Raw genomic sequence first — 27,271 nt, 5'->3', positions numbered from 1 at the left:
ACCAAAAAAAAAAAAAAAAAAAAAAAAAAAAAGTCATGTCCGAGGCTCTGATTTAAGTTTGTAACCCATTTCCTTTCGGCCAGAGGTTGCAGGGAATTTAAGGCGCTCGAGAAACGGCAGCATCACTCGCTTCCCCGGTTTCCACGGCTGGTGAAGGGCCGCGCAAGGGGCGCGCAGCTCCGCGGGGGCTCCTCCGCGCAACCCCCGGCGGAGCCTCCGAGCTATTTCCCGCAGGATTTAAAACTCCCTGTTCACACCTTAAAAATATCGAAACGGCATCAATCTGGAGGACGCATCGTTATCTTAAAAAAAATATATTAACAATAAATAAAATAATAATAAAAAATCAAGAGCTACCTGAGAGCGAAAAAAAAAAAAAAGATACTCCCTCAATCGTTAATTTTCAATTAAATACCAGCTAATTAAGCTGGCGAACGTGGGCCCAAGTGGTGTGTGTCCAAACGTGTCTCACCCTCTGAGAAACAGCCTTGCGGGGTCCGGGCACAGTCACCGCCTCTGTATCAAAGTCCTACCGGTGTATTGTGTCTGTCTCAATAAAATTAATCTCTTTAAAGCCCAGCGTCTCACAAGAATACCTTCAGTGTTCCAGACTACAAGGGCAAATATGTTTTTCAGATTCTGTTTTTATGGACGGATTAAAGTTTATTTTCCATAATAGGGCACCTAATAAAACTCATAAAGCTCTGTCAGTCTTACAGCTGGTGGCCTCATTTAACACTTTCACTTCGTAAATCATTTTACAACTTACCAGGTGTTTCCAAAACTGAAAGGAGAGGAGGGCGGGAAGAGAGCGAGAGGGGGGAAAAAAAGAGAAATTAAAGTCACTTAAAATATAGATACGGTCCTTTGGCGGTGGGTGCGTTTGCCTTGTCGCTTGGAAGGGCTTCAAAGAAGGTGTGGATCCCAACGGGGGAGAAAAGCCTTTTAATCAGCCTTTCCCACGCTCTTTTGAAGTCACAGGGGCTTCGTCCTCACGTGCAGCGCAATTAAAGGCTCAGGGTGATTAGCGGAGACCGGTAAACGTGGGCGACACGCTCCGCGCTGCCCTCCGTGTCCTGGGTGTCCCCCCGGGCGGTGGGTGTCCCCCAGCGGGTGGGTATCCCTTCAAGCGGGTGGGTGTCCCCCCGGGCGGTGGGTGTCCCCCGGGCCCTGGGTGCCCCCCCGGGCGGTGGGTGTCCCTTCAAAGTGGTGGGTGCCCCGGGGGTCTCCCCAGCCGGGTTGGGTGTCCCTTCAAGCGGGTGGGTGTCCCTCCGGGGGGTGGGTGTCCCCCCGGGCAGTGGGTGTCCCCCCGGCCCTGGGTGTCCCCCCGGGCGGTGGGTGTCCCCCCGGGCGGTGGGTGTCCCTCCGGGCAGTGGGTGCCCCGGGGTCTCCCCGTCCGGGCGGTATCAAAGGTGCCCCGTTACCCCCCCGCAGCTCCAGGTCAGCCAGAAGCCGGGGTGAGGACAGAGGGGACACACTCTCTGGCTGAGCATCACCCTGGTGTGTCCCCCCCCCACGGCTCCCACCCCCGGGGTGCCCCACTGGTGTCGGTGGGGTGGCTCTGCCTCGAGACCCAGCACCGGGCAGGGCTTGCAAGGCTTTAATCTAACCCCCCGTTTATAATTTCATTATTGGGTCGGTTCCCTCCCCCAGACACAGTAGGTAACGAGGCTCTTAAAACTTTCATTGCCGTACTCGAGAAGTGGTAAGTATGAACATGGCCCTTTGCTAGACGTTTTACTTTAAAAAGCAACATGGTTTTAGGCATGGATGTCATTAACTAGCAATTTCATAAGCATTAAGTGCTAAAACAAAAGAACCAAAATAGGATCCATATGTTCCAGGTAAACCTGCTAAAAGTCTTTCAAATGGGAAACCATAAATATATAATCCCCCTCAAACTTGCCGTGGAACTGCTGGGAATGAAAAACTTCACTAGCAAACAGACTCTTGATTATTCCCGAAGTCCAAACTGTTAGGTTCATCCAAAACTAAGGGAGTAATGTCAGCTTTTTCTCTAGTTCTCAGTGAGACCCTGTCCCACGCTCCCTCCTCCTCCTCCCCTCATATCTCTTCCCTTTACGCCTGCCGTGCTGGCACCAGCAGGGCCACGGGTGGGAAGATGCCCACTGCTTCTCAGGTGATCACGAGCGGCTGCTTTGGTTCCATGAATCCTTCACAGCTCTGATTTTGGTTCCCAGCTCTTATATTCCTGCTGGGGAGCTACATGAATTCCTGGTTGCCCCGGGTGCCACCTTGGGCACCAGAGATCCCCCAGGGTGTGGATCTCAGTGTAGAGTCCCTTCTTTCTTTTCCAGCTTTCCCCTTGTGTGCTGTGGGTGATGGGACACCTGCACCGTGCTTCAGCTGTGGAACCAGTATTTTTCAATCCCCGAGCCACACACCGTTCCTGTGATGTGCAGGGTGCTTCTTGGGCGGCTGTTTGCACCCCCCAAACAGCAATGCAGGACAAATAATGAAAGGGATGAAGCTCCCAGGGGACCTTAGTCACCCTTGGGCATTGTGTGGAGTGACCAAATTACAGCCCTTCTGTCCTCAAAATGCTGGTTCGGGTCTGGCCAGAGTTAGATACCAACTGCACGTTACTCTGGGACTTACTCAGCAACTGTGATACAATTTTTTTTTATTATTTTTCATTAATATTGATGCAACCAGGATCACATTTATGGTAGGTTGGGGTTGTCCCAGATTGGATGAGATGTTTTTGTCTTTTGTGGGACTTCTTGCTTTATTTTTCTTGCCTTGAGGAGTGAGCGTTGTGTCATGTCTCCTTCAAAGAGTCTTCTGCAAGGGTGGTGGACCCAGGAGGTACATAACTGAAGTCCTGGGGCTCTCCCTGTTTGAAAATGGAAGTGCCTTCATGGAAATGGGATCACCTGCGATGTGTAGGAGGTCGGAGCAGTCATCTAGTGCTCATACTCTGATCACTAGCTATTATCAAAATTTGGTTTTCAATTTCCTTTCCAAAGGAAAAGAAGCAGGTTTTGCTGAGTTAAATCTAACTGGGACTGGGCTCTAAAATCAGTAGATGAGAAGAATGACGCCCTTTTTCTCTTGTAGAACCCAGTGGCATGCGATGAATTGTGTAGCTGGAAGGCTTAGCTCCATTTTACTGCCTGCAGGACATTTGCAAGCAGCTCACAATTCCCTCTAATTAATCCATTATTTGAAATTATTATTCACAGGACTTCTGTTAATGTTCTTGGCCGGTGGTAGCTTTTGGCAGGTGGGAGTCGTGTCTGAAGAGGGAGCGCGGGTGGACAATGCAGAAGCCTCTCATTGGGCTGCCTCCCCTCTTCCCATCCAGAGGAGACGGGGATGGAGAATTCCCATCCCCATCCAGCCCCCCTGGGCTGTGGGTACCATTTCCATAAATACAAAGGAAAGGCAGCCAGCACGGATTTTACCCTGCGGATGGGGCAAGGGAGCGATCCCAATTTAGAACAACAAGTCTCAAGGGATGGGGCAGGTTGTCCATGGCTTGGTATCCCCGGATGCCCTTTCTGGAAAGGAGGTGAAAGCCAAGCCCAAGCTGCTGAGCCGCCTCCGGTGCTAATTTCTGCAGCGTAATAGTGGCTGGCGACGCGCAGAGCTCTGCACAGACGGGCTAATGATCCTTTCTGGACTTCAACATGATGAAGCTATAAAGCATGTATTGCTGTAGCAGCTAGGTGCAATTTTAGAAATGTTAATGAGTAATTACATAAAGGTTGTCCACAGTCATTGATGTTAATCACTGTTCTTTTGCCAGGGATAATTAAGATGACACTTCGGCAGCGTCAGCCAGTGGTTCCCGCTGTCTCTGCTGCCTCCTCCTCCCCTTCCAGCTCCTGCCGTGGCTCTCACCCTCTTTCAGGGCTCTTCTTGACTACCTTCAGTCCTCCCACGCCCCACAACTTTTCTCAAGGGCCTGATTAAGTGTGTCCTGAGGATTTTTAAGCTATATATGAGCATTTCACATGGTCTTGTGAGGGTGAGCTGAGGGTGCCAGGAGAAGCAGATTCAGGTGATGCGAGGCAGTGATCTGCTGCCTCCACGGTCCCACAAAGAACATCACAGCACTCAGCTCCATCCTGCAGGTAGTTTGCTTCGACAATGTCTGCAAGTCACTTCACCTTTCTGTGGCCTCATGAAACAGCTGGTCTTCCCACCCTTTTTGCCTTTTCACGTGTCTTAGAAACCTCTGAGAGGAGGTTTGGAAGAAGGTTTGGAAGGATCATGGCCAGTACCTATGAATATGGAGGAGCTGGAATAACAGCTGTGTACATATATGGTTTATTGTAATAAAACTTATACATTTTATCCACATTTTCACTCTTCAGCCTGTGATCAGATGCTGTTCAGATGCAGGTTTTAGGTGATGGAAAGCCCATGATGGAGTTTTCAGCAGAGCAGGGAGACCCCATGTGTGCCACTGGCACACATGTGGGGTCCACACATGTGGGTTGGGGCATGAGTTCAGCTCCTGCCTCTCCCACAGATTTCACGGGTAAATGAGTCAAACCCAGTTCCCCAGCTGTAGGACAGTGAGGAGCGTGGGACCTTTCACCTGCAGGGACCATGGATTCACGTTGAGATAAGAAGGCCAACTTAGGTGTCTAAAGATGTTGGATCACCCCTGGAGAGCAGGAGCTCCCGGTACCTTGCACCGTGAAAAAGATCTATTCTTTAGACTCCAAAGCTGCCTGGAGAGGACACCTCTGTTGTTAGTACAGATCTTCATGGGTGCTCTTTGCTTTGGGGATAGGAGGAAGAAAGCTCTTTTGTCAGCTAAGGGTGGCAAGATACCTGAAACCACCTCTACTTCTTTATTCTTCCAGATCTTCATCTTTAGGACTGATAAATACATCTAGAGGTTGGATTTGAGGATTGATTTTAACAGCAGAGGAATATGGGATAATGTTGAAAAAGCTTGATGTGTTCTTCTGCAAAACCTGTTAATCCTGTGCCTCCGACAGCTCCACGTCAGCCCTGGGTAGCCCTGGCTCCTCCCTGGAGGAGGCCATTTCAGGGAAAGTGTTACTCAGCATCCGTGAGGGTGTCAAAAACCTGGCCAGGAATAAAGATTTGCATCTCCAGCCTTTAGGAGCCTGAAGGCTCCTTTAAACTCACAGGCTTGGTGTAACATCTCACAAGAGAAGGGCAGCCCAAGAAACACTGAAAGAAAGTAGTGTCCCTCCAGATCCAAGCCTCATGTTGCTTCCAGACCATGGAGAAGAAAACCAAACTGATTCAAAACCCACAGCAGCTTTCCAGCCTACCTCCTGCCTGCTGCTCGGGCTCTGAAGAGCTGGTGAAATGCTCCCTAGAGCCTCCCTCAACAGCTTTTATCATCAGAGGAAACGCTTACGATTTGCAATTGCTGTCCCTGCCTTTCTGCTCTGCTTCCTTATCCCCACCGCGCAGCACCTGCGTAACAAAATCTGCAAGAGACCAACAGACTTAGTTTCAAACCATTTAGTGAGGGAAATCTGGAAATTAAACACCGTGTAGTCAATGTTTTAAGGGTGAATTGAACTACAGAGGAAAAAAAAACAACCCCTCCATCCAGATCTACAGCTTTGGCAGAGGAGGAGAGATGATTTTGTGACTAAATGCAAGCCTAGGAAATGTAATCAAGATGACTTATTTTTCCCCCAAGGTGACACAGAGCGTATCTTGGCTTATTGTCTCTCTACTAGAAAAATGCACTGCTCCATCCCCTGACTGCAGCTGAAGGCGGTTCCTGCATTGGGCTTTGCTGCCTCCTAACAATATTCCCTGTCATTTGGCACTAGGGCCGTGTGTGCCTGCACACCCAAGAGAGATTAGAGGGTCCTCTGACCGTCTGAACGGGAAAAGATCCAGAAGGGAATTTTAAATGAAAAGTGTCTCACGCCTGGAAATCTTTCACTTATGAAAATGAAACAAGCATTTCACTGTTACGGTCAAAAGACTCTAAAGGAACTATTCAAAAAAGGTCTCTATTTGTAAGTTTTACTCCATACCTCTCATTCTTGCTACATTACTTAGTCATTTTTAGTGCATTCACTTTGAAGTCCTCCATTTGCATAAAGCAAGCTCATTTTGGTGTCTGAACTGTTTTGTCCTCGGACACCAGTTTTAAGGAATTTTTGGTGCCAGCTGGCTCTCCCTAAACTTATTCTTGATAATTGCTCATTTCATTTCCTTAAAGCTTTATTAGGGAAACCACATGATATCTGACTCTGAAACGTGCACTTTGCATTTAAATTAGCGGAAGGCTATTGTAATTAGCTTTAAGGCAAGGCTGCAGGTTGCACCAGAATTTGAGGACAGCACAGCTAGTTTATGTTGGCAGCTGTGGTGTCTGTGGGCCTCACGGTAAACTAAGCTTTACTGGAGGGCAAAGGAAAGTTCCTCCAGGAGGTGAAATCACAAAAAGTGGCATATGGTAAACGAGTCATATCTCTACCTCCAATTTCCTGAAATCCATCCAACCCAAAAAGTCTCAGGTAAAACTGACACCCCGCCTTTGGAAAAGTGACCCTATGGATCAGATTGTCTCCTGAAAACAAAAGTGCTTCATCTACAGCAGGGAAAAAAAAAACAAAAACCCCACGTATTGGTCTTCACACACACGGGACGTAGCTGGGCACTAAGCTGCTATTACACTCAACGTAACAAAAAACGTGAGTATTAGACCTGCCACTGGCGTTTTTATGAAGCTGAAAGCGCTGTCGTGCACATTTTAGCACCGTGCTGCTCCTGGGCTGGGACTTTTCACGTGCAAAGTTCACGGGTGAGAACAATGCGAGCGAAACGATCCCAGATGTGCTTTAGGCAGAGGATTGGGTTGCACCCCTTTGCCAGCGCCAGGCCGGGCAAGAGCCGCTTGTGTCTGCGCTTTTCCGAGTGCTGACTGATACCGACCCCTCATCCCCCCTGTGCAGGACAATGGAAAAACGTCAAGTTAAAAAAAAAGCCCTGCAGATACTTGGCCCATTCAGGTGCGGTGCTAAAACCCTGCCAAAAGGACTCGTGTATGATTTATCAGCGTTAACGCTCCGGCCAAAGCTAAAAACCAGACTTCACTGCCCTGTTAATTTTGATACAGAAAACAGAGAAAGTTTAAAACATCACTGGCCAGCTTAAAAGAAAACAAAAGTTGAAACCGTGATAATAGCTGTGAGGGGATAGTGCTGTTTAAAGGGGGAATTGAAATCTGCTATATAGCTAAAAAAAAATAAATAATAAAAAAATCAAACATCCGGCTTCTAGTTAAGTGCACCTAAAGCAAATCACGCCCTGTTTTCCATTGCAACCGTAGCTCCTTGGTTTTCCACTATAGTGTATTTTTACCAATTCAAAGCCCGTTTCTGCTCATGAAGCAGTAACTCCCCCAAACCTCCTTTCATGGGAGAACTCTGGACACTTTAAGTGGCATCTCTCTTTTTGGAATAATCAAGGAATGTTTCTCATGGAGGTTTGCTGTTGGCTAAGAGCCTAATACTCAAGAGGAAGAAATCTCAACATGCTGCATGTTGTGTGTATGTGTTATCCAACATTTATTCCGCGGGAGATGAAGCAAAATATGTCCGAGCCTGATGTGACTTCCCCAACAGCCTCTGCTGGCAGGAGGTGCCTCATGGGTGGCTTTGGAGGGAGCTGCTTGCCAGCATTTGGAGTTGCTGCTGCTACGGAGAGACCCTACAGCACCGAAAACCCTCCTAAAAGGAGGAGACACTATGGCAGGGCTAGCTTTGCTGGTGAAAAGCTTTTTCTCCAGGGTTAAAAATATGATAAATATAATATATATATCTATTTACATGTATACATATATTTATATATACAATATCTAGAAAATATATAATATATATTATATATTTTAATATATATAAAGATATAAATATAAAATTATCTCCGCTTTTCTTTTCACATGTGCCTTATACCTTGGGATGCGACTGCAGCGCAGAAGTGCCAGCCTGCAGATGTGCAGGTACAGCAGCAGCAGCTGACAGCCCTTCCACCTCCCTCACGCTCCGGCAGTTTGGCCAGTGGGACCAGGGAAAAAACCAAACTGTTAAACATGGCAAGATCCAAAATTCAGGAATTCATGTTTATTTTAGAATTGTCCAATTTCTGTCAAACTGTTAAACATGGCAAGATCCAAGATTCAGGAACTCACATTTATCTTAGAATTGTCCAATTTCATTTGACAGTTACTCCCTCAGAAATCACAGCGAGAGGATGGGACTTATACAGAATCCCTCACAGCCACTGTCCTTGTACCATGATTCCGGCAGTGTATTTTGGCTGCTTTCCTTGAAAATTCAGGTTTGTTAAAAAAAAAAATTATGTTTCTTCATAAATGTGACAAATGTAAAAGCTGCAGGCAGGTAAAATCTGTTTTCTTCAGCAACAAAGCATAATAATATAACTAAGTTTGAACAAAACGGTTTGGGATAAATAATAGCTAAATGCAAGTCTAAAAAAAAATTAAAAAAAAAAATCACAATTGCAATTTTAGAGTGTAAGGTTAAAATCACCTCCTCTAATTGCATAGCAACACCTGCAACACCGCCTCGGGCAGCTGCAGCAAGTGAATGGGCTCAGACCCATAAAACACCAGGCAATCTTTCCCCGGGCAGCAAAGGGCGGCCAATTCTGGTCGCCAAGAACAGCACCCAAACGAGGAACCAGCAGCCTGTCACACTGAATTTAAGGAAGATGTTTCAGGCTTTATCTCGAGGAGCAAAGCTGCCTCCATCTCCCAGCTAGAGCAATGTGTTTCCATTTATGTATTATTAAACCACAACCACGCTGACATGCTGGGTCTACCTAAACTCCTGCAAAAAAAGGTAATTAATTAGGTGGCTGCTGCAGTCTAGGGGGAGCAGTTTTTACTCACCGAGGTCCTGTGCGTTCCACAGCAGCCAGTTTCTAGGGCCTTGCACAGATTTTCTTCTGAGTCCAGGCTCCAAAACTAGAACAGGAGGTTCAGCATGGCTGTTCGCAAGGGAGCTGTTTACATGCTCTCTCCGAAGCTGTGACTTTTGTATCCATCAAATAGTTCAATTCTTCTGCTTCCCATACTTTGGTTAATTGGTATGAATTTTAGAAATATTTTAGTTTTTTTTCCTCTTCTGCGTGTTACGTGGTAAGCAGAAATGGCCAGTTTTGTATGCTTAAAAGCTGCCAGTGGTACAAAACTGGCTGAAGAAAGCATCTTGTTTTGTTTTTTGGATAGTCATCTCTTCTGTGTTAGTTAACATGCTCCTGTAACCTGGGATTTTGAAACTGGGTCTCTCTGCTCCCAGCACACCTTGCTCCCTACAGCTTGCCCTCTCCAAAGCAGAGAGGTGAGAAAAACAGTTCCTCGGCTGCTGGGGGAAGCACTCCTCCACCCAAAAAACACTGCTCATACAACTGAGCCAGCAGAGTGCTTTACATTCAACTCTTTCATTAGAAAATGAAAAGAATTAAAAATATTCTTGTCCATCTTTCTTGCTGCAGAACTGAAAATTTTCTGGGGGATGCCTACGGGGAGCAAATTTTCCCAACAGGGTCAGATCCAAAGCAGCTGAACAGATCAATTAGTATCAAACACAATTAGGAGGCACCATAAGAGACTGGACTATTGAACACCAGAGAACAAGCCTGGTTACAGAAACGGGGCTGGCAGCTCGACCACAGGTAGCTTACACAGATGCAGCACATATTGCAGATGAGAAAGTGCTTCATCCTCTCCCCCAACTTTAGTTGGTTCACCAGGAACCTTAGAGTGAAGCTAATACAAACAGCAAAGCCTTTAGAAAAATCGCAGTTTAATGTGTAGTGGTGAAGTGACAAAAGAAACAAACCATTAACACCAAGTGTTACTGAAAGAAATGTACATGATTTTTTTTTTTTTAAACATCTGAATGGAAAACAAAAGCAAATTCTTAAGGAAGGTATCCTCCTATTGAAAGACTCATATTATTCTTTATGCCTAGAAAAACCTGATTAACACAACTCCAATTTTAAAGCTACGAAACCAAGGCTAAAAGAGCAATAAAACTATGTTGTGATCTCTAAACCCAATATAAACGGGCAAAGTCAGATCTTCAAGTCGCTTTACTACAGCTTTGCATCCAACTGAAGATCTTCTCCTGACCCACCGTCAGGTAAACAATTCACAGAATTAGCAGGTAACTTCAACACTTGAAGAACAAAGTTGCTTTCTTCCCAAACTGACTCACCAGTACTCGTGCCATCTAGTGGCCTGTTTCCTCAGGCAAGTACAACCAACAGCCTATGGTTAAGGCTCTTTCTCCAACATACGGTGGTCAGTATTCTGTTATTATTTTAAATAAAAAGTTAGAATATGCAATGCAGAACGCTACTGCTGACCGGGAGTATCACAGAAGAGAAACTCATCCTCTTCTCCAGATACTAACCGTCAACATGAAGCACTCGTGCTAATAAGGGACATGACAAAAAAAAAAATAATACATTTTCCCTTTCTTAAAAAGGGTGTCTATCACCTTCAATTAACCCCAAGAAACTCATCCTCTTCTCCAGATACTAACCATCAACATGAAGCTCTCGTGCTAAAAAGGGACATGACAAAAAAAAATAAATACATTTCCCCTTTCTTAAAAAGGCCTTCTATCACCTTCGATTAACCCTGTAACTAATGCATAAAGCAAAGTAACTTTAAATCAAAAAGTAGATCCTTTAGAGTAACAAGGCTCTCCTCATTCTCAATTATTTGGGTCTGAAAGAATAACAAAGCTTTGCATCTTCATACAGACTCAGTTTTTTCTGTTTTATTAGAAAAACAGAACTATAGCTTCAATTTGGGTTCTTTTGCTTCCAAAGCCTTGGTGGCTAGTTCAACTCTTTCTTTTAATAAGCTAGCTTCTTCAGGACTTTTTTGGGCTTGTGCATTTTTCAGTAGGAAGTGGGTAAGGAAGAGTTTCAAGCTTTCCCGTAGCATTCCCAGATTTGGGTTGTCAGATATCCTGCAAAGATACAGATAAAAAAAAATAATAGTATTTAGTCTTCTTGTCAGATATCCTGCAAATATATAGATCAAAAAAATAGTATTTAGTCTTCTACTGTTTCAGAAGTTTCTTAATTATTTGGTTTATCTTCTTCAAAAAGTGATGTAGAAAAAAATCCAACCTATAAAAGGAGCTCTTCTGAAGAGGCTTTCAAATTACCAGCAAGTCTACATTAGTTTGGCAAACAGCCCAAACACACTCAACATACAACTGATCCTCAACAATAAAATGGAATATTTGAGCCTTAGACTTGCTTTATGTAAACAATTACACTGCAGCAAAAAATGAAGCAAATACCATGCTTGAGCTTCCTCATGTTGCCGTGTTAATGGCTGAAACATCTTTACCTGATTTTTTCTAACTTCATATAACATTGCAAGTTTAATAAAACAAAATCATGGAATCGTGGAATAATTTAAGTCAGGAAGGACGTCAGCAGGTCATCTTGTCTGACCTCCTGTTTAAAGCTGGACCAGGTGTGGTCAGGATGATCCGAGTTCCAAGCATCTCCAAGGATGGAGATTTCCCAGCAATTCTGGAAACTGTCCCATACACAAAAATAAGATTTTCCAGACAATGTCGTTTTTTTTTAAAAAAAAAATAATCCTCCAAACCTTTCCCTCATTTTTCTTTATTTTTCCTTCTTACACTAAAGATACCTTCTAGCAAAGACTGCTGGGAGAGTGAATCCCACTGCACCCAGATGGTAAAGCAATAAGGAAAGTAATGACAGAGCTCTGCTCATGAAATTCCTATGACCAAAATGATACATTTAATATCTGAAAGCATTATTTTGTATAAGGCTTCTCACAGTTGTATCTATATCACAGCCTGTGCTAACACAAATGATACGCCTCCCCCCAGTCACACAGGAGAGCTTACTTTTTAAGGGATGGATCTTTGGAAGAGGCGCTGTGTAATTTCAAACAAAATTAGCAAACTTCTTATCTTCTTAATTACTACTCCCCAAGGGTTCCCGGGAGATCTCTCTGATCACTTACCTCACAAAAATGTCACTAAGTTCTTCAGGGTCTGTTTTGATTAACAACATGCTTAATACTTGTCGCAAGAAACGGACTTTGGGTTTATCTAGTTCGCTGAATTCAATTACCTGGTAGAGAAAGAGAATTAGATTAATTCAAGCATTTCAAACAGCTGAATTCTCTTCTACATGAACAGCTTTTATCACATCAACTGGCCTCCCATATATACTGAGTCCTAAGTTTGGCACAGCAGAATTAACTGAGAATGCTGCCTCCCAAAGCCAATCAATAAAGAAAGCAGAGAACTTTCCAAGGATTAACCTACTAGTACCAGAATATTGGAGACAGGTTCTCATTAGACAAATATTTCAGAAGTACCTGGGACAATCCATATAATTGCCTGTTTAACACATTTCAGTTATTCTTCTAGTAAAAGTCTATGGACACCCTGTTCCAAAATCCAAGCGCTCAGTAAATTTCCTTCTGGTCTAATTTAAAAAAACAGCAGCAGCTAAAAAGCATAGCACAAAATCCACTGACACAGCCTGTTAATGAAGGGGGCTCAGTTCCAACTCTGGATACACTCAAGAAAATAATCTTATAATTACTCTAGATATAGAACTGTAGATCTCCCCAGGCTCCCTTTCCCCCAAATGATAGCAGTACTGTAATCAATTGGATTAATTTGGTAATTTTATAAGAACTTTTGTCTTAGCTTATGATCATGAATAGCTAAAGCACCAGCTAGGTAACAGAGAAAGTACGGTTTCCATAGAATTAGCAAATGCAAGGAAAACACAGAAGTATCTTGAAAAGAAAACACACCAACCTTGAGAACTGAAAGTGGCAATGATTTTGTCCTTAGTAAGTGTGCCAACAGCGAAACCAAGTTGGAGACAGCAGCAGCTGACAGGTTTTCTAAGTCTTTGATTTTGTCCCAAAGACTAAACTGAAATGTCATCTAGGTGTCAGAGGAAAAAAAAAAATCCTACAAATCAAGTTACTGTTTAAATGAGTAACAACATAACAAAACCTTTTGACCTTCTATTCTTCATGACCCCTCTCTTAATTAACAGAGATGCTTGATTAGACTGTTCAATTCTTTTAAAACGTGTAAAACAGAGAAAAGCAAACCTTCTGCAGTAGTTATTCTATTTCCTATTCAGATCTGACCATGGGTATGCCTCACCGAATGCATAGCTATAAACAGCAGAATTTTTCCTTAGGACCAAGATCTTAACAGGCATGCATTAATTTTCAGGTATTTAATAACTGCTTTCCAAACGACAACAATGACAAAGTAGAAAGTTTTTTCTTCACCTGAAATCGTCTTTCACATTGACAAAACTTGTCAGCCAAAAATGCATAGAAGGGGTTATATGTCTTCTCCTGTAAGCAGCAGTAAATGATAACATGAACAATTTCTCTCTCTTGCTTATCTTTCAGTCCAAGCCTAAAATTTAGCAAGAGAACGAAAATTGTTTAGTAAGGAAAAAAATCACAGCCACAAAATAAAAGCTACAGTCAGCATCTGAGAGTAATACTTAAAAGATACCCTCCAAACACAACATTAAATTTTACTTGATAGAAAGACCCTACAAAGTCTTTAAAACACTGAATGGACTCAAAACCTTAACACTGTGGGCTAAATCAGTACCCTGGTGTGGCAATATGGACATGCTGCCATATTATTGGTATGAAAGGAATGCCTGCAAAAGCAAGACCTCACCAGACATAAGTGTGAAATTACCCCCAGGGGAAGGAAAAGTGGCCCACTTCATATTTGTAGCTCTCCAGGGACAACAACAGAGGAGAGGGCACTGTCATCATGGAGCCTTGTACCTTTGAACGTAGCAGTAGTGGCAATATGGACATGCTGCCATATTATTGGTATGAAAGGAATGCCTGCAAAAGCAAGACCTCACCAGACATAAGTGTGAAATTACCCCCAGGGGAAGGAAAAGTGGCCCACTTCATATTTGTAGCTCTCCAGGGACAACAACAGAGGAGAGGGCACTGTCATCAGGCAATATGGACATGCTGCCATATTATTGGTGTGAAAGGAACGCCTGCAAAAGCAAGACCTCAGACTTAAAGTGTGAAATTACCCCCAAGGGAAGGAAAAGTGGCCCACTCCATATTTGTAGCTCTCCAGGGAGAACAACAGGGAAGAGGGCACTGTCATCGTGGAGCCTTGTACCTTTGAACGTAGCAGTAGTACTGCAGCAAGCACTGCTGCATGGTGTACAACAGTTAACTAGTGAAACAAGAACTGTGGGACCCTGTTGCAGTTATCTCACCCTTGTAGCTGTAAGAGGAAAATCAGTATAACCCTACTGAGAGAAACGTGTCCAGGGTCCTTCACTTCTGTGGTACTTACTAAGGATAAGAAAATATTTTAAGATGTTTTTTCTACTTGGTGACATGAATCTCTTCATCTCTAGGTCAACTCCATGCTACATAATACTTGAAATTCATTATTGTTTGACAGTACCCTAAGAAGATGTAGTCAGTGATTTCAAACCACCTTAAAAAAAAAAAAAAAAAAAAAAGTCTGAAGAAAACAGTCAGTATCAATGAGTACTTATGGCTGCCTCAGCATAAAGGCCAAGGACTGAACAGCCTTCCCACTTGAGCAGCTGACCAGCCTGAAAGAGGCCTGAGACACTTTGGCAGGGAACGGTAACTGACTCGCGATGCACCTGTTCTGTGAATAATACCATTTGGCTTCCAGGGCTGTCAAATACTTGGCAGCATTAAAACCAATTAAAATGAAAAATGCTTCGTATTATAATCTGAAAAATGTCAAACAAAATTCTTTTCATTGCTTCAAGCTCAAGTTTCATACGGCGTTAGTATAACTCAAGTGTATTTTCTAACTAAGTTTGACTCCACTGGAACTTGCTCTAGTGTCTGTAGAGTACAGTTTGTCATTCTTGAGTCTCATGTCCCTCGTTTGTACACACCTTCAGACATCTGCCATTGCATTTGATCACAGACACATACCAGACTAACAGAGAAAATATTGTCTTCCAGCCAACACCCCCTAGAATTTAAGCTTTTACAATATGAAAATCTGGGAGGATTTCTAGGCTGATTGCTAATAAGCACTGAAAACTTAGAAGTTCTCTTCTCCAAAAGAGACCAGCACTACAACTGCTAATGTCTGTGATATAATTCACTTGCTCTCCCATCAGCCAAGTTCTATCTGGTTTTATTATAGAACAATAGAAGTTTGCGGTTTGTGTGTTGTTGGTTTTTTTTAATACAGAGGTTTTCAGCCACCAGACATGCATTTATTGGATGACTAGCACTTCTAAACATCTAAATTTAAGAGTCAGGATTGCCTTTCACCGCTGAGCTTCACCATAAATCTGTACAAATTTCATAAGCCTGATCATCTTAGATAAAGAATACGCAACCACCTCACCTATTATATCATTCACAAGTTACAATATTCCCATGGACCTTGATTACTTTAAGAATTTCCCCCTGTAGATGGGATAACTGCCTCTGAAATAGATTATTTATCACCAGCAGAAGCCTGCCTCTAAGTAGGTTACTTATTATCAGCTGAAGCGCATGACTATCATTGCCTTTAGATCAAAAATAGTAATATTCAAAACGACTGTTTAAGAGTCACTTCAGTGATTTTAGTAGATAGTCACATACTCCCTATTCTGAATCACACACCAAACTACAACAGGATATCCAGGACTTAACAAGTTTCTATTTTTCGAGATGTAAAGTTTCTCAAATTCATCACTACAAAATAGCTTTCAAATTGTCTCTTCATCAAATGATATCCAGGACTTAACAAGTTTCTATTTTTTGAGATGTAAAGTTTCTCAAATTCTTCATCGCTACAAAATAGCTTTAAAATTGTCTCTTCATCAAACTTAAGGAGCATTCATTCCCCCTCATTGTGAATCTGTGGTTTGCAAAGGAGCTGCAGCCTTTCCGCTGATGAAACAGATCAAGTCTCACTAATTGTCTTTGTCTCCAGTGACGTTCCCAGCCCTCTCTTTACATCAACACTTCTGCAATCGCAAGCTGAGCCACCTTCAGGGAGCTGTTGTGGCTTCAAACTAGTTACTTTCTTTTGATATAAGAAGGAGAAAGATAAGCGGAACTACAGCAGCATGGATTTAAATTGGTTTAAATTACCTCTTAACCACACCTCAACTCTGCCAGAGATCTAGCAGCAGATGAATCAACAAACACAGTTAAAATACTCCTTCATGTATTTCTCAGGCTTTTCCTCATGAGACTGACATCAAACACACCAATGTAAATTCCCATATACTCTGGAACTCATGGTCACCTTGAAGTTAATTCCTTCACTGAAACTTGTGTGTACTTTCCATTATTCTCTGCCAGATGTGGACAGATTTGAGATCTCTGAGTTTGCTGTATAAAAATCAGTTTCAAAACACACCAGATAATATGCAGACAGAGTTTTTCTGCCAAGCCTGTATGTATACAGATTTGTATACTAGTTTAAATAGCACAGATGAGAGTCAAGGATCAATTTGCAAATTGAACTACCAGGTCTTGGCAAGAACTGCAGCAGCAGCAGCTAATTTCTTTTAATTGAACAGGCCATATTAAGATATTGGAATGACTCCACCACAGTCTTAAATCCAAGCTGTGTTTTGCAGAAGTGGCATTTAATCAAATATTAGTTGACTTTATTACAAAGTCTGTTTTGGTTTGGTTAGCAAATTAAATAATTGCATGCCATCCTGGTAAGACAATTCCCTTGAATTACAAGGCTGCAATAGAAAAGTTCAGACCTGATCTCTCCCCTCCCATTTACTACAGACTTACATTCTGACATCCTGACAAACACAAAGAATAGCTTAGTTTGAGCTTTTCCCTGATCACATTTTCTTCTAAAGAGCTGTTTGCCAAGTGGTAAGGAAACTGGTTTTAACATGAAATGTGACCCTGGAGTAAATCCAAAGCTAATAAAAACTGCAAGAGGGAAGTGGAGGTGCTAGAACACTACCAGGTCATGCAAGTATGGACAGAGACCTAAAAAATGGCTTAACAAGGTGGCAAGAAGCAAGGAAGTGGCAGTATGACAGAAATTCAGCAACAAAACCAAGAGATGTTCTGAAGGGGCTTCTGGTCTGCCTCTGTGAGGAAGCAAGCCTTCCATCCACTGCACTGGGATGCACATCTTCAGTGCCAAAAGATACAGCCTTCTTAAGTCAAAAGATGCTGTAAATCAGAGTTATAGACACGAGTGATAATCCCAGGGGCTACTTCTTTCCTCTGACTGCCGGTCAGTTCTGCCTGCCCCCTGCTAGTCCTTACACCAGGATTTTGGTCCTCCTAACCTTTTACCCTACCTGGATCCCTAACCCAGCACTTCTTTAATTGTATTGTCAATTAAACGCTCTTAAGCCCAGACCAGCAATGTTATTTTTCCAATCCACCTAATGTTATTCTTAGTTCTGAGCTGTCTTCTGTGCTGGTTTGTACTTACTTGAGAAGCTTTTCAAAGGCATCCAGGAAGTCTTCACTTGTCATCAAGACACAAAAAATACTTCTCCTGATATCGGTGTTCATTCTCTGCTTACGAGCAAGCTCCATTATCTTTGAACTCACCTGAAAAAAAACAAATGCTATTTTATTTATGCTTGCTTTAAGAAAGCTATTTCTGTGTAGCGTCTAATAAGACCACTAATGAAGATCTCCAGTAAACTATGAAGCATCAGTCCTGAGCTTTTCTCCAGAGGCACAGGCATCATCAGGAGCTCTTTCAACTAAGGAAATATATTTCAATTGTGCCAATTATTTTTAAGATGTGCTTCTCTAATGCAAGTCACCATGACCATCTCACCACACCACTTTTAGAATCAGCTTAAAAAGATGCCACCCACAGGCAGACAACATTACCTGTCAGAATTCATACGAGCAAACCCACTTTAGGTCAAGTCTCTTCTTTCACTTACACAAGAAGTTACTTTTGCAACTCCACAGGGCAGGAAAAAAAAAATAAAAAAGGTATACCACAACATTTGTAGTAACAGCTCCTAGGAAGTGCATGAGTACAACATTTTGAGAAGTGTAAGAGCAGAATTTACAGTCCAAAATCTTAGTCTTAACAAGAGTCCATGGAAGTTTTTTCGGTGGGCTCTGAAATGAACTTATTCACCTGTATGAAGAATATTCAAAAGATCACAAACACTTATAATTAGTACTGCTTGGATTTACCTTTCCTATATGCAGTTTTTGCTGAGTCTTCTTGTCTGTATCATTGATCATTGGTGCTCCACTCCAGGAAGACCCTACGATCCACCAGCGACCAACCTGATCAGCACTGAGGAGAGATTCCAGGGAGACACGGAGCTGAGTTTCTTTTCCACTGCTGCGAACCTTGAATAAGAACAAAAAAAACCCCAAAGGCTTTTATTTGAAGCTTTCTTTAAAATAAATTAAAAAAAAACCCACAAAACTTTCGTTACTTAAAATTACTTTAAAACAAATAACTTAATCTCTATAAAGGTCTTCACAAGTTTCCCCCCAACCCTTAATTTCAGTCAGCAATCTGAAAAGAATTTACAAGTTTCCCATATGCTCTAATTTCTCAAATACAAGTAAGTTGCTTAAATCTACATTTAGAAGCTCTCGATTTTTTATTTAAAAAAAAAAGAGATAATCAATTAAAAAGTAGCCATCTTCCAATCATAAAACTTGATTAGGAGTCTGACGATGCTGACATTGGAAATTAGTTGCAACATCTTACAGTCTGGTCACGATTTGCCTTTCAAACACTTGTGATCAAATAAAATGATACAACAAACTGCCTGAAATTTTGTACAACTCAAACAACAGACCATTTAAACTCTTAGAACAAAATAAGAGTTTTCAACAACAAAGTCTAGAAGCAAACTAAGAGGACTGCAAAAATTTAAGAGAGGAAATTCTTCAGAACTAGGTTGCCTATCTTATTTTTGCCTGGTCTATTATCACTGACAAAAAAAGACCAAGAAAGAAAAAACATCCAGGTTTTCATATGTGTTAGACTTCTAAAATAAAGTGAAGTTAGAAGCAGTTGCATCCAAAATCTCTGGAAAAAAGAACTTGTCATAATGACTCATTTCTTCTGTGTGATCATTAAACATCCCACAATCTCTTTCTCAAGTACAGAACTCTGAGGCAAAGTCTTTGGCTGAGTCCTTTCTCAAACTGTTCTGCAGAGGCTGGTTGACTGCTGACTTCACTTGGACACAGGAGATAATACTTAATGATCCAAGTGATTTTTGTCCACAGGAGTCTCAGACTGTTAAACGAATCTAAAAATACTATAGCCCATCAAGCTGAAGTACAATACAAATAATTACTTTTGGTTTAAAAATAGCTATACTACATATGTCAAGAAAGTTCTCACCAGTGTTCTTTGCAATTTGCGGAGTTTTTCAACTGGTTCAGGATCATAACCAGGAATCTTACGCATATCATTATTCCTTAGTGCCAACATAGTCTCCAGCATAAAGCGAACCTATTGGGAAAATAAATATTTCTGTACATTATGTGCTGTTTATTTAATAGGGAGTGTACTTTGAAATTACTCTTCTGTGAGAATAAGCAGCTCAGCTGGCAATATACATCAAAATTTAGATTACATGCATAGAAACACTGAGAAGGATGTTTACTTTAACTCCTAGTACACTCATTTGTGTTGAGCCTTCAATTCAAACCATGATCTGTCAAACACCATGACTCAGCGACCATTTTTTGAAGTACAAAGTATCATGGAACAGAAGCACTGTCCATTGCATAAGACACAAAGCAGTCCCAGTCTCACCCATTACAAGCATTTTAGTGTCTGTGTCCTAAGAAGTAAAGGAGAAAGACAGACAAGAAGAATGCAAGTAACTGAAAGCAACAACTAAACACTAACACTAACTTAGAATGTAAACAGAGTGTAGCAGAAAACATATTGGCAAATTAACACTAGCATCCAAGTGCTTATTAAAGTCTATTTGTAACAGCAAATCTTTAAAACACACACACATACCCTAGTCTGATCCTGGAGTTTCTTCTCTGCTGTGTTTGCTTTCTTCTGGGCTTCAGTGATCAGTTCCTTCAAAGCCAATGCATCATCTTTTCTTAAGGAAAAGCCCACGTTTTTCAGAAGAAATAAAATCAACTCGATCTCTTTTTCAGTGAAAGCACTAACAAGCTTTTTCAGAATATCAAAGATCAGCAGGGAATGAACCACATGGAAGTTATACAGATGAGCAATCAAGGCAATCAGATTTTCACATTCTTTCCCTTCAGCGTCACTTTTAGAGATTTCATCAAATTTCTTCACCACAGCTTCCAAAAAGTGAGCACCGACCTGGCAATAGTTTCATTAAGGGGAAAAAAAAAAAAATCTGTTAACTGTAAGTAGATTTTACAGACATCTGTAAAACATTCATTTTTGGGGCACCGCCACTATTAATTTTAAAGAAATACTGTTGCTCCTCTCAACCAATATGGATGTTCTACATTTACATATACAAATATCTAAGTGGTGTGACATTTTCTTAAAGTATATGTTATTTACACACCTCATATATGCCATCCAGTTGCCTTTTAAAGTCTGTGCAAGAAAAGTAAATGTGATGAACTTACAGTACACATACATCAGGATTTGTTTACATAATTTTCATGGACACCTATTAGCACCTTCCCAGCTGTCAGGCTGGTGTGCTGTTACTGCTAGTCATTCATCCAGTAAAAGCTGCATATCAAAAACCAAATGCACCACAGAGTTCAGCATTCCAGAACAAAACCCTTAACAGGAGGGTAAAAAATAATATTCTAAAACAATCCCCAACATACCAAGTTTTCACAGTTGCTGAGCGTGAGCTTAGGCTGATTTTGGAGTGAGGATAAGTCTTAGCCATTTCTCAGTGGTACAGTTGGGAAAAGAAATTTTGGAACCTCTATATTTGCGGAGAGAGAACTGATGCTAAAGATTTGAATTGGAAAGCATACCAAAATATAGGTAAGTAATGAACACATTACTGCTAAACAAGACACCCCCTCTGCTATTTATCACAGTGCTACGAAAACCAGAATTCCCAGTAGCAGTACTGACTTGCATTACAGGCCTTCACCAGCTCAGGTTTTAACTACCCAATTACCATATTGCACAAATGTATAAACATAGCTGTTGGAATCCCAAGTTCTGCATTACTCAAACTGATCTTAAATGCAGCTGTGTTATCATACTTTTGCGTAATGTATATTCCACAGAATATATAATAAGGCTTTATAGTATACTTAAATACTATAGTCTTATAATAAAGATGCTGTGTAACAGTCAGTTACACTGAAGACAGCCTAGATATCATCTATTTCTAATATGTATTAGTATATATATATAAAAAACTGATTACTACTTATTTACAACTCCTGAAAAGACTGTGTTTCTCTTCTTAAAACAGCATTGTAGTATTACGTTATATTTGCAGTCAAAACTGCCTTTCAAGCAGCAAAGAGGAAAAAAAATTGTAATGGCACGGATGCAAGGAGAAAGCTGCTGTAAACACAGCCATCTGATATTTTGTGTTGTTTCACAGAAAACATTCAGGTCGCTACATGACAAACTGAAAAACTTGCATCATTACCTCTTTTGCAATGAGATGCAGAAAAAAAACATAACTTCATGGGAACGTGGTGCTGAAACAACTCAGTTTCTTGAGAGACGTTTCACTAAAATTAGCTAAAAACTTCTGTTGACATCAGTAGTTTCAGCTTCTTCTTAACAGTAAGCAAGAGATATTTTATCCCAATCATTCATCAGGCTTAAAAAACACGCACACAAAAAAAACCCCAACAAAATTTGCCATCCGTTTTGAAGTTTCTGATAGTCTGGAATCATTGATACACCTTGTTAATTTTGCTGATGATTTGCATGATTTGGCTTAAAAAAAAGGCAATTCAAAACAAAGTTTCAAGGAAAAATCACACTACAGTATGTATTATTAAACAAAATTAGTCCCGGTCACAAGAATTACCTCGACTCCTACATTATGATGAAGAATGCTGACCAAAAGGACATGCTCCATCATCAATCTTGCAGGCATGGCGACGGCAGTCACGCAAGCATTCATGAGAATATCTGTCAGAGTTTCGTTCATGTCCTTTCTGCTGTTGGCCATGTAGAGATCTTCCATCTGTCCACTAATGGAAGGCAAATTCGGTTCACTCAACCTATTGAGAAACAATATCCAGTGTTCAGTTTTTCTTCTCTTTACATGGTTCCGCATTTTTCAATTTACCCAAGGAGCAACCTATATTTTTTAGAGAAACTAGCTTGGCTAAAGAAAAATCATTAAAAAGATGACTGGAGGGACCTTTTGTCTTTTGTTGTGTTCACTAAACTAAAAAATACAACATATGTTTAAGTCTGGGGTTGTTTGTTTTTGTTTTTTTTTTAATATTCACATGTTAAAAACAATTAGTAGCAGTATTTACAAAACACTGCCAGTATGCTTACTGTCACACTGAACAATCTTATTAAGGAAACAGACTTTGTTCTTAGCAGTTGTAACTATGGCACATCACAGTCTTTGGAAAAACTGAGTAAGAAAATACCTTCTACTTTTCTAACATATAAGGTATATGAAATCCTAGATGACCGAGCAAACTGCATACTGTAGTTTGCATTTTACAGATAACACAGATAAAATGCCTATAGCTTTCTTATTTTAAAAATACTCTAAAATTAAAATGTGTAGAAGTGTTAATTACTTTTTCTATTCTTCAGTACTTTAAGCTACAAAGTGTTGCTCCTCCCCAGTTGTAGTGTTGGAGAAATTTAGTTTTATTTCATTAAAAAAAAAAGAAAATAATGTTTTTTTTGAGGGGGATGTTGTAACTCCCACTATGAGGTTTTTCTATAGGCATACTCCAACTGACACTTAGTAAATTATATGTAGCACTTGCAGGCAACTGCTGGTGGAATTCAGCCCAATCCTAAATTTATTTTCTAGATTTTTCAACTTCTATAACGACCAACTTTGACGAATTTATATCAACAAAGACAATTATTATTAAGGATAGCAGACATGATTGCCAACTTAAAATCAGTTTGTGAAGAGAAAAGTCACATCTTTGCCACTTTTATTTGACTGATGAACACTGTCACATTGAACCAGAAAGATTAATGACTTTCCTTATTACATTACCTATTAATGAGGCCATTCACCATTTTCTTCAGTCTTCCCAATTCTTCTCTTTTCTTGTCATCTACTGTCTCCTGAACTTTCCTTACTTGAGGGGGAACATATTTCGTAGCACTGTGATTATGACTCTTAGCAGGAAAACAATAAAATAATATACCAAATGAGACTAGTGTTTTAAATAATTGAACACAAATATGTTTCTATTTAAGATTAATATACCAAAATTTTAGTTCATATTTTACCATCTAACAACCAATGTCAAAGGAATAACTTCACACAGAAAAGACGTATGCAACAAGTTGCCACTTGCGACCAACTTGACAGCAGCAAAAAAATCTCTTCCCTTTACAGGAAACTTTCTTTAAGCTATTGTTATTAAAACCTGACATCCTAGGTATTTTATCCAGGCTTTATAAGCTACAGGTATACTAACAGTTTAATCTAGTGCCGTGTTGGTTAAATGACCCAACTGCCCTGTTTGGCCTCCTCCCTTCCACCCGTGCTATGCAACCCAGCACAGCCAGAACCTTTGGGATCAGAGAATTGTCTCCATTGGAAGGGACTCTTCAGATCAAGTCCGACACCAAACCTAACACCGACAAACCCACCACTAAACCACGTCCCCAAGCACCATGTCTACCCATCTTTTTAATACCTCCAGGGATGGCAATTGCACCACTTGCCTGGGCAGCCTGTTCCAATGCCTGATAACCCTTTTAGTGAAGAAATATTTCCTAATATCCAATCTAAGCCTCCCCTGCCGTAACTTGAGGCTGTTGCCTCTTGTCCTATCACCTGTTACTTGGGAGAAGAGACCAACCCCCGTCTCGCTACAACCTCCTTTCAGGTAGTTGCAGAAAGCAATAAGGTCTCCCTTCAGCCTCCTTTCCCCCATGCTGAACAACCCCAGCTCCCTCAGCCACTCCATCATCCAGAAGCCAAACATCAGTTTGCAACAGATACTAATTTTAACATAAGCTCTCTTTGCTCTTAGCTGGAGCGCTCATGTCCAGGTGGTGGCATGTCCCTTGAGAAGCAGATGAGCCTCATCCAAGGCAAACACCCTACCTCCTCCTCCTCCTCTTCCTCCTCCTCGCTCGGGGGCTCGCTGGCCTCAGGCACCCCGCCGTCCTCGGGGGACGAGCTCTCGCTCTCCCACTGTCCCTCCACATCATCCCCCTCGGAGGGGTCTGAGGCGTCCTCCTCCTCTTCATCATCATCATCATCATCGTCGTCCTCTCGCGGCCCCAGCGGGCCCTCAGCCGGCCCCGGCCGGTCCTTCTCCCGGGACGCCGGGGCCTCCTCCTCGTCGCTGCTCTCGCAGAGCTGGCTGAGGCCGGCCCGGGTGCCCAGGGCGCCCAGCACGTAGCCCAGCCCGTCCCTCAGGAAGCTCTGCGGCACCCTCTCGACCTCTGTTCCCTCCTGCTTCTTGCGGCGCTTGCCCAGCCCCAGCCGCCGCTCCAGGCGCCGGATCTCCTTCTCCTCCTCCTCGTTGGCCTCCAGCAGGGCCCGCTTCCGCGCCGAGGCGGCTGCGGCGGCGGCGGCGGCGGCTGCCGGGCGGGGTGGCGGTACCGGCCCCAGCCGCTGCTTCCCGGCGGTGGGCGAGGTCGGGGCTCTGGGCCGAGCGACAGGAGCCGGCTTGGCCGCAGTCGGTTTGGCCGGAGCCGCCTTAGCAGGAGCCGGCTTGGCCGGAGCCGCCTTGGCCGGGATATCGGGGTCCTCCACCGGCTCGCCGCGTAGAAGGCGTCGGCGTCGGCTCCGCTTGAGCCTGCGCTTCTCCTTCCTGGCGTCCCGACGGCTCCGGCGGTTCTGCCTCTCCCCGTCTTTCAGCGTGGTCAGCGGCGGCTGGTCGCCGGCTGCCTGAACGAAGTCCTGCACCGACTGCCGCAGCCTGGCCAGCTTCCCGCCGCGGCGAGCGCGGGCCGCCGCCGGCCGCTTCATCTTTCCCCCAGCCACGCCGCTCTTGGGCGCCGCCATCTTGGGGAAGAGCCGACCTTCCTCTTCCGGCCCGCGGCCGCCATTTCGGGCGGCAGCGCCCCCTGCCGGGCGGTGGCTGCCGGGCCGCCCCTCAGGCGGGTCAAGCTCTGAGGAGATGGAGCTCGCTTGATATCCGTACCAAAGCCGTTAAATCCATAGAAATCCTCTCTTTTTTATATATATCTAAAAAACATATTTAAGAAAATGTAAGGCTTGTCTCTCATGTTGCAGGAGGGACTGGAACAATTCGTCCCTCATAGCGGTCGCAAGGCTCTAATGCCCATGAGGCATGAGGCTCTCGCTAATGCCTCATGAGGCTGCAGGATCTGAGGGACATCAGCACCCCTGGCCTCTCCTCCACCTGCCCACTCCCCCACGTTAAGCCATTGCCAACCCTGCCAAGCTCGGGTGTCTCTTCCTGAGCATGCCAGGGACAAAGTCCTTGTCTATGGCCTCTGCTCGGGGCGAACTTCTTTTGGGGCGTTTCCATCCACAGCAGCGTGTGGGACAAGGTGATGTGGCTGCTGGGACTGGTGGCCCCTGCCACAGGGAGAGGATTTTCCCGGCTCTGCCTGGCCTGGCGCACACAGCAGGTGACAACTCGTCTTGTCATTTATGTGATCAGAGGGAATTAAATGTCCCACGGCAGTTCGCTGCTGTCAGCAGGAAAAGCGATTGGTGGGTCTTATTTTTAGTCTCTTTGCTGCACTATAGGCTTATGCAACCTGCTGGGTTTGTGTGTCTGGCCCCGTGTCTGTGTCCTCTCCTCCAACCACCTCCAAATCTGGTGCCAGTTTCAGTCACGTCCGGCAGATGCCTGGAGTTGCCTGAATTTTCCCAAGTTTCATCAAAATAGGTGGTTGGGTGGAGGAAAGAATTTCTCAGTGGAACAAAGTGCTACAAGATGAGCTTAGACCTCAACAGACACCAGAAAACACAAATGAAAGCCAGCACACATGACCCAGTTTCAGAAAAAGGGTTATTCTTCAATCTCCTGTGGGGACCAAACCCATAGGAAGTCAGGCTTCATTATTTAATTCTTTGGTGTTGCACTCCTGACCTCTGTTGAACAATGAGGTACTACACAAGGCTTGTATTTTACCTGAAAATTTAATATGCTTTTATTATTCAGGAGATTATTTTTGTCTTTCTACATGTTTTCATATTCTCTCATTACATCATATGTCCTAGATGACCCATGCTTCAGAAATCCAGCTTTCTCAAGGCTGATGCATAATGAATCTTTCACCCTCAGTGACAAAATATGTTGCATTGATTTGTCAAGGCATTCCTTTTGCTACATTTTAAACTATATATTATTCTATAATTTATTGCTGGGCCACTCTTTATTCATGCACAGACAGCTCACATGCATTTCACATCCTATTTATAGATTTATTGATAACAGTAATCCAGCAGCATGCCAGAATGCTAGATAAATACAGCTGAATATAATTTGAGAAAATATTACATGCTTTTAAAACTCCAAGATTTGCATCTTCTTCTGTCTCATCATGTAATTTGTCATTCAGGGCAACAGAGTTTTCCAATAATGGGAAATTTCATTTACCTTCAAAGACAGAAAATGTCAATATTTACCTTCTTCAGTTCTTCATGACACAAAGCAAAATGTGGAAACCATGTATTTTGCTGAACTCCATCATACCAAATCTGGGTGAAAATGAGTGTGCTGCTTTTGTAAAAATACACTAATAGAATTACTATCACCTGTTCGTGAAGTAAAAGTACTTTCTAAGAATTAAAGCAATATTTCAGACAAAACATAACCATCAATGTAATACTGAAAGAAATATCAATCTGCTTAATAGACTAATTCAGCATTCAAATCTAGTGGTGCCGTATCTCAATAAATACATTACAACAAATATTTCAGATGCTATTCTAGAATATGGTAGTTTATTATTTTACATTTACCAATTTGGCTTCACGTACCAGGTAAATACAGTCGTCTTAAAACCTAAAATGTGAATAATTAGAAACTCCCGTCAGCTGCTTTTCCAACTTTCCTGTGTTGCCTAAATACCAGAAAAGGGGAGAAATCCAGTTTCCATTTTACAAACTTCACATT

General features: G+C 42.5%; 1 protein-coding gene across 1 annotated transcript; it reads right to left on the bottom strand.

Annotated features, from left to right (window-relative positions):
- Positions 1-10,618: 10,618 nt before the first annotated feature.
- Positions 10,619-25,197, bottom strand: NOM1 (nucleolar protein with MIF4G domain 1). The gene is made up of 11 exons (XM_014944884.1): positions 24,274-25,197; positions 23,209-23,333; positions 22,036-22,231; positions 20,043-20,366; positions 19,413-19,523; positions 18,236-18,397; positions 17,505-17,626; positions 13,331-13,463; positions 12,840-12,971; positions 12,029-12,138; positions 10,619-10,985 (listed from the first exon to the last, which is right to left on the bottom strand). Exons 1-11 carry the CDS (start codon positions 25,180-25,182, stop codon positions 10,808-10,810), a joined length of 2,502 nt encoding a protein of 833 aa, XP_014800370.1. The 5' UTR covers positions 25,183-25,197; the 3' UTR covers positions 10,619-10,807.
- Positions 25,198-27,271: the final 2,074 nt, after the last annotated feature.

This window comes from Calidris pugnax, unplaced genomic scaffold (genome assembly GCF_001431845.1).
Source record: "Calidris pugnax isolate Ruff unplaced genomic scaffold, ASM143184v1 scaffold54, whole genome shotgun sequence".
In the NCBI taxonomy this organism is placed as follows: domain Eukaryota; kingdom Metazoa; phylum Chordata; class Aves; order Charadriiformes; family Scolopacidae; genus Calidris; species Calidris pugnax.
This window is presented reverse-complemented; position numbering and strand designations above follow the sequence as displayed.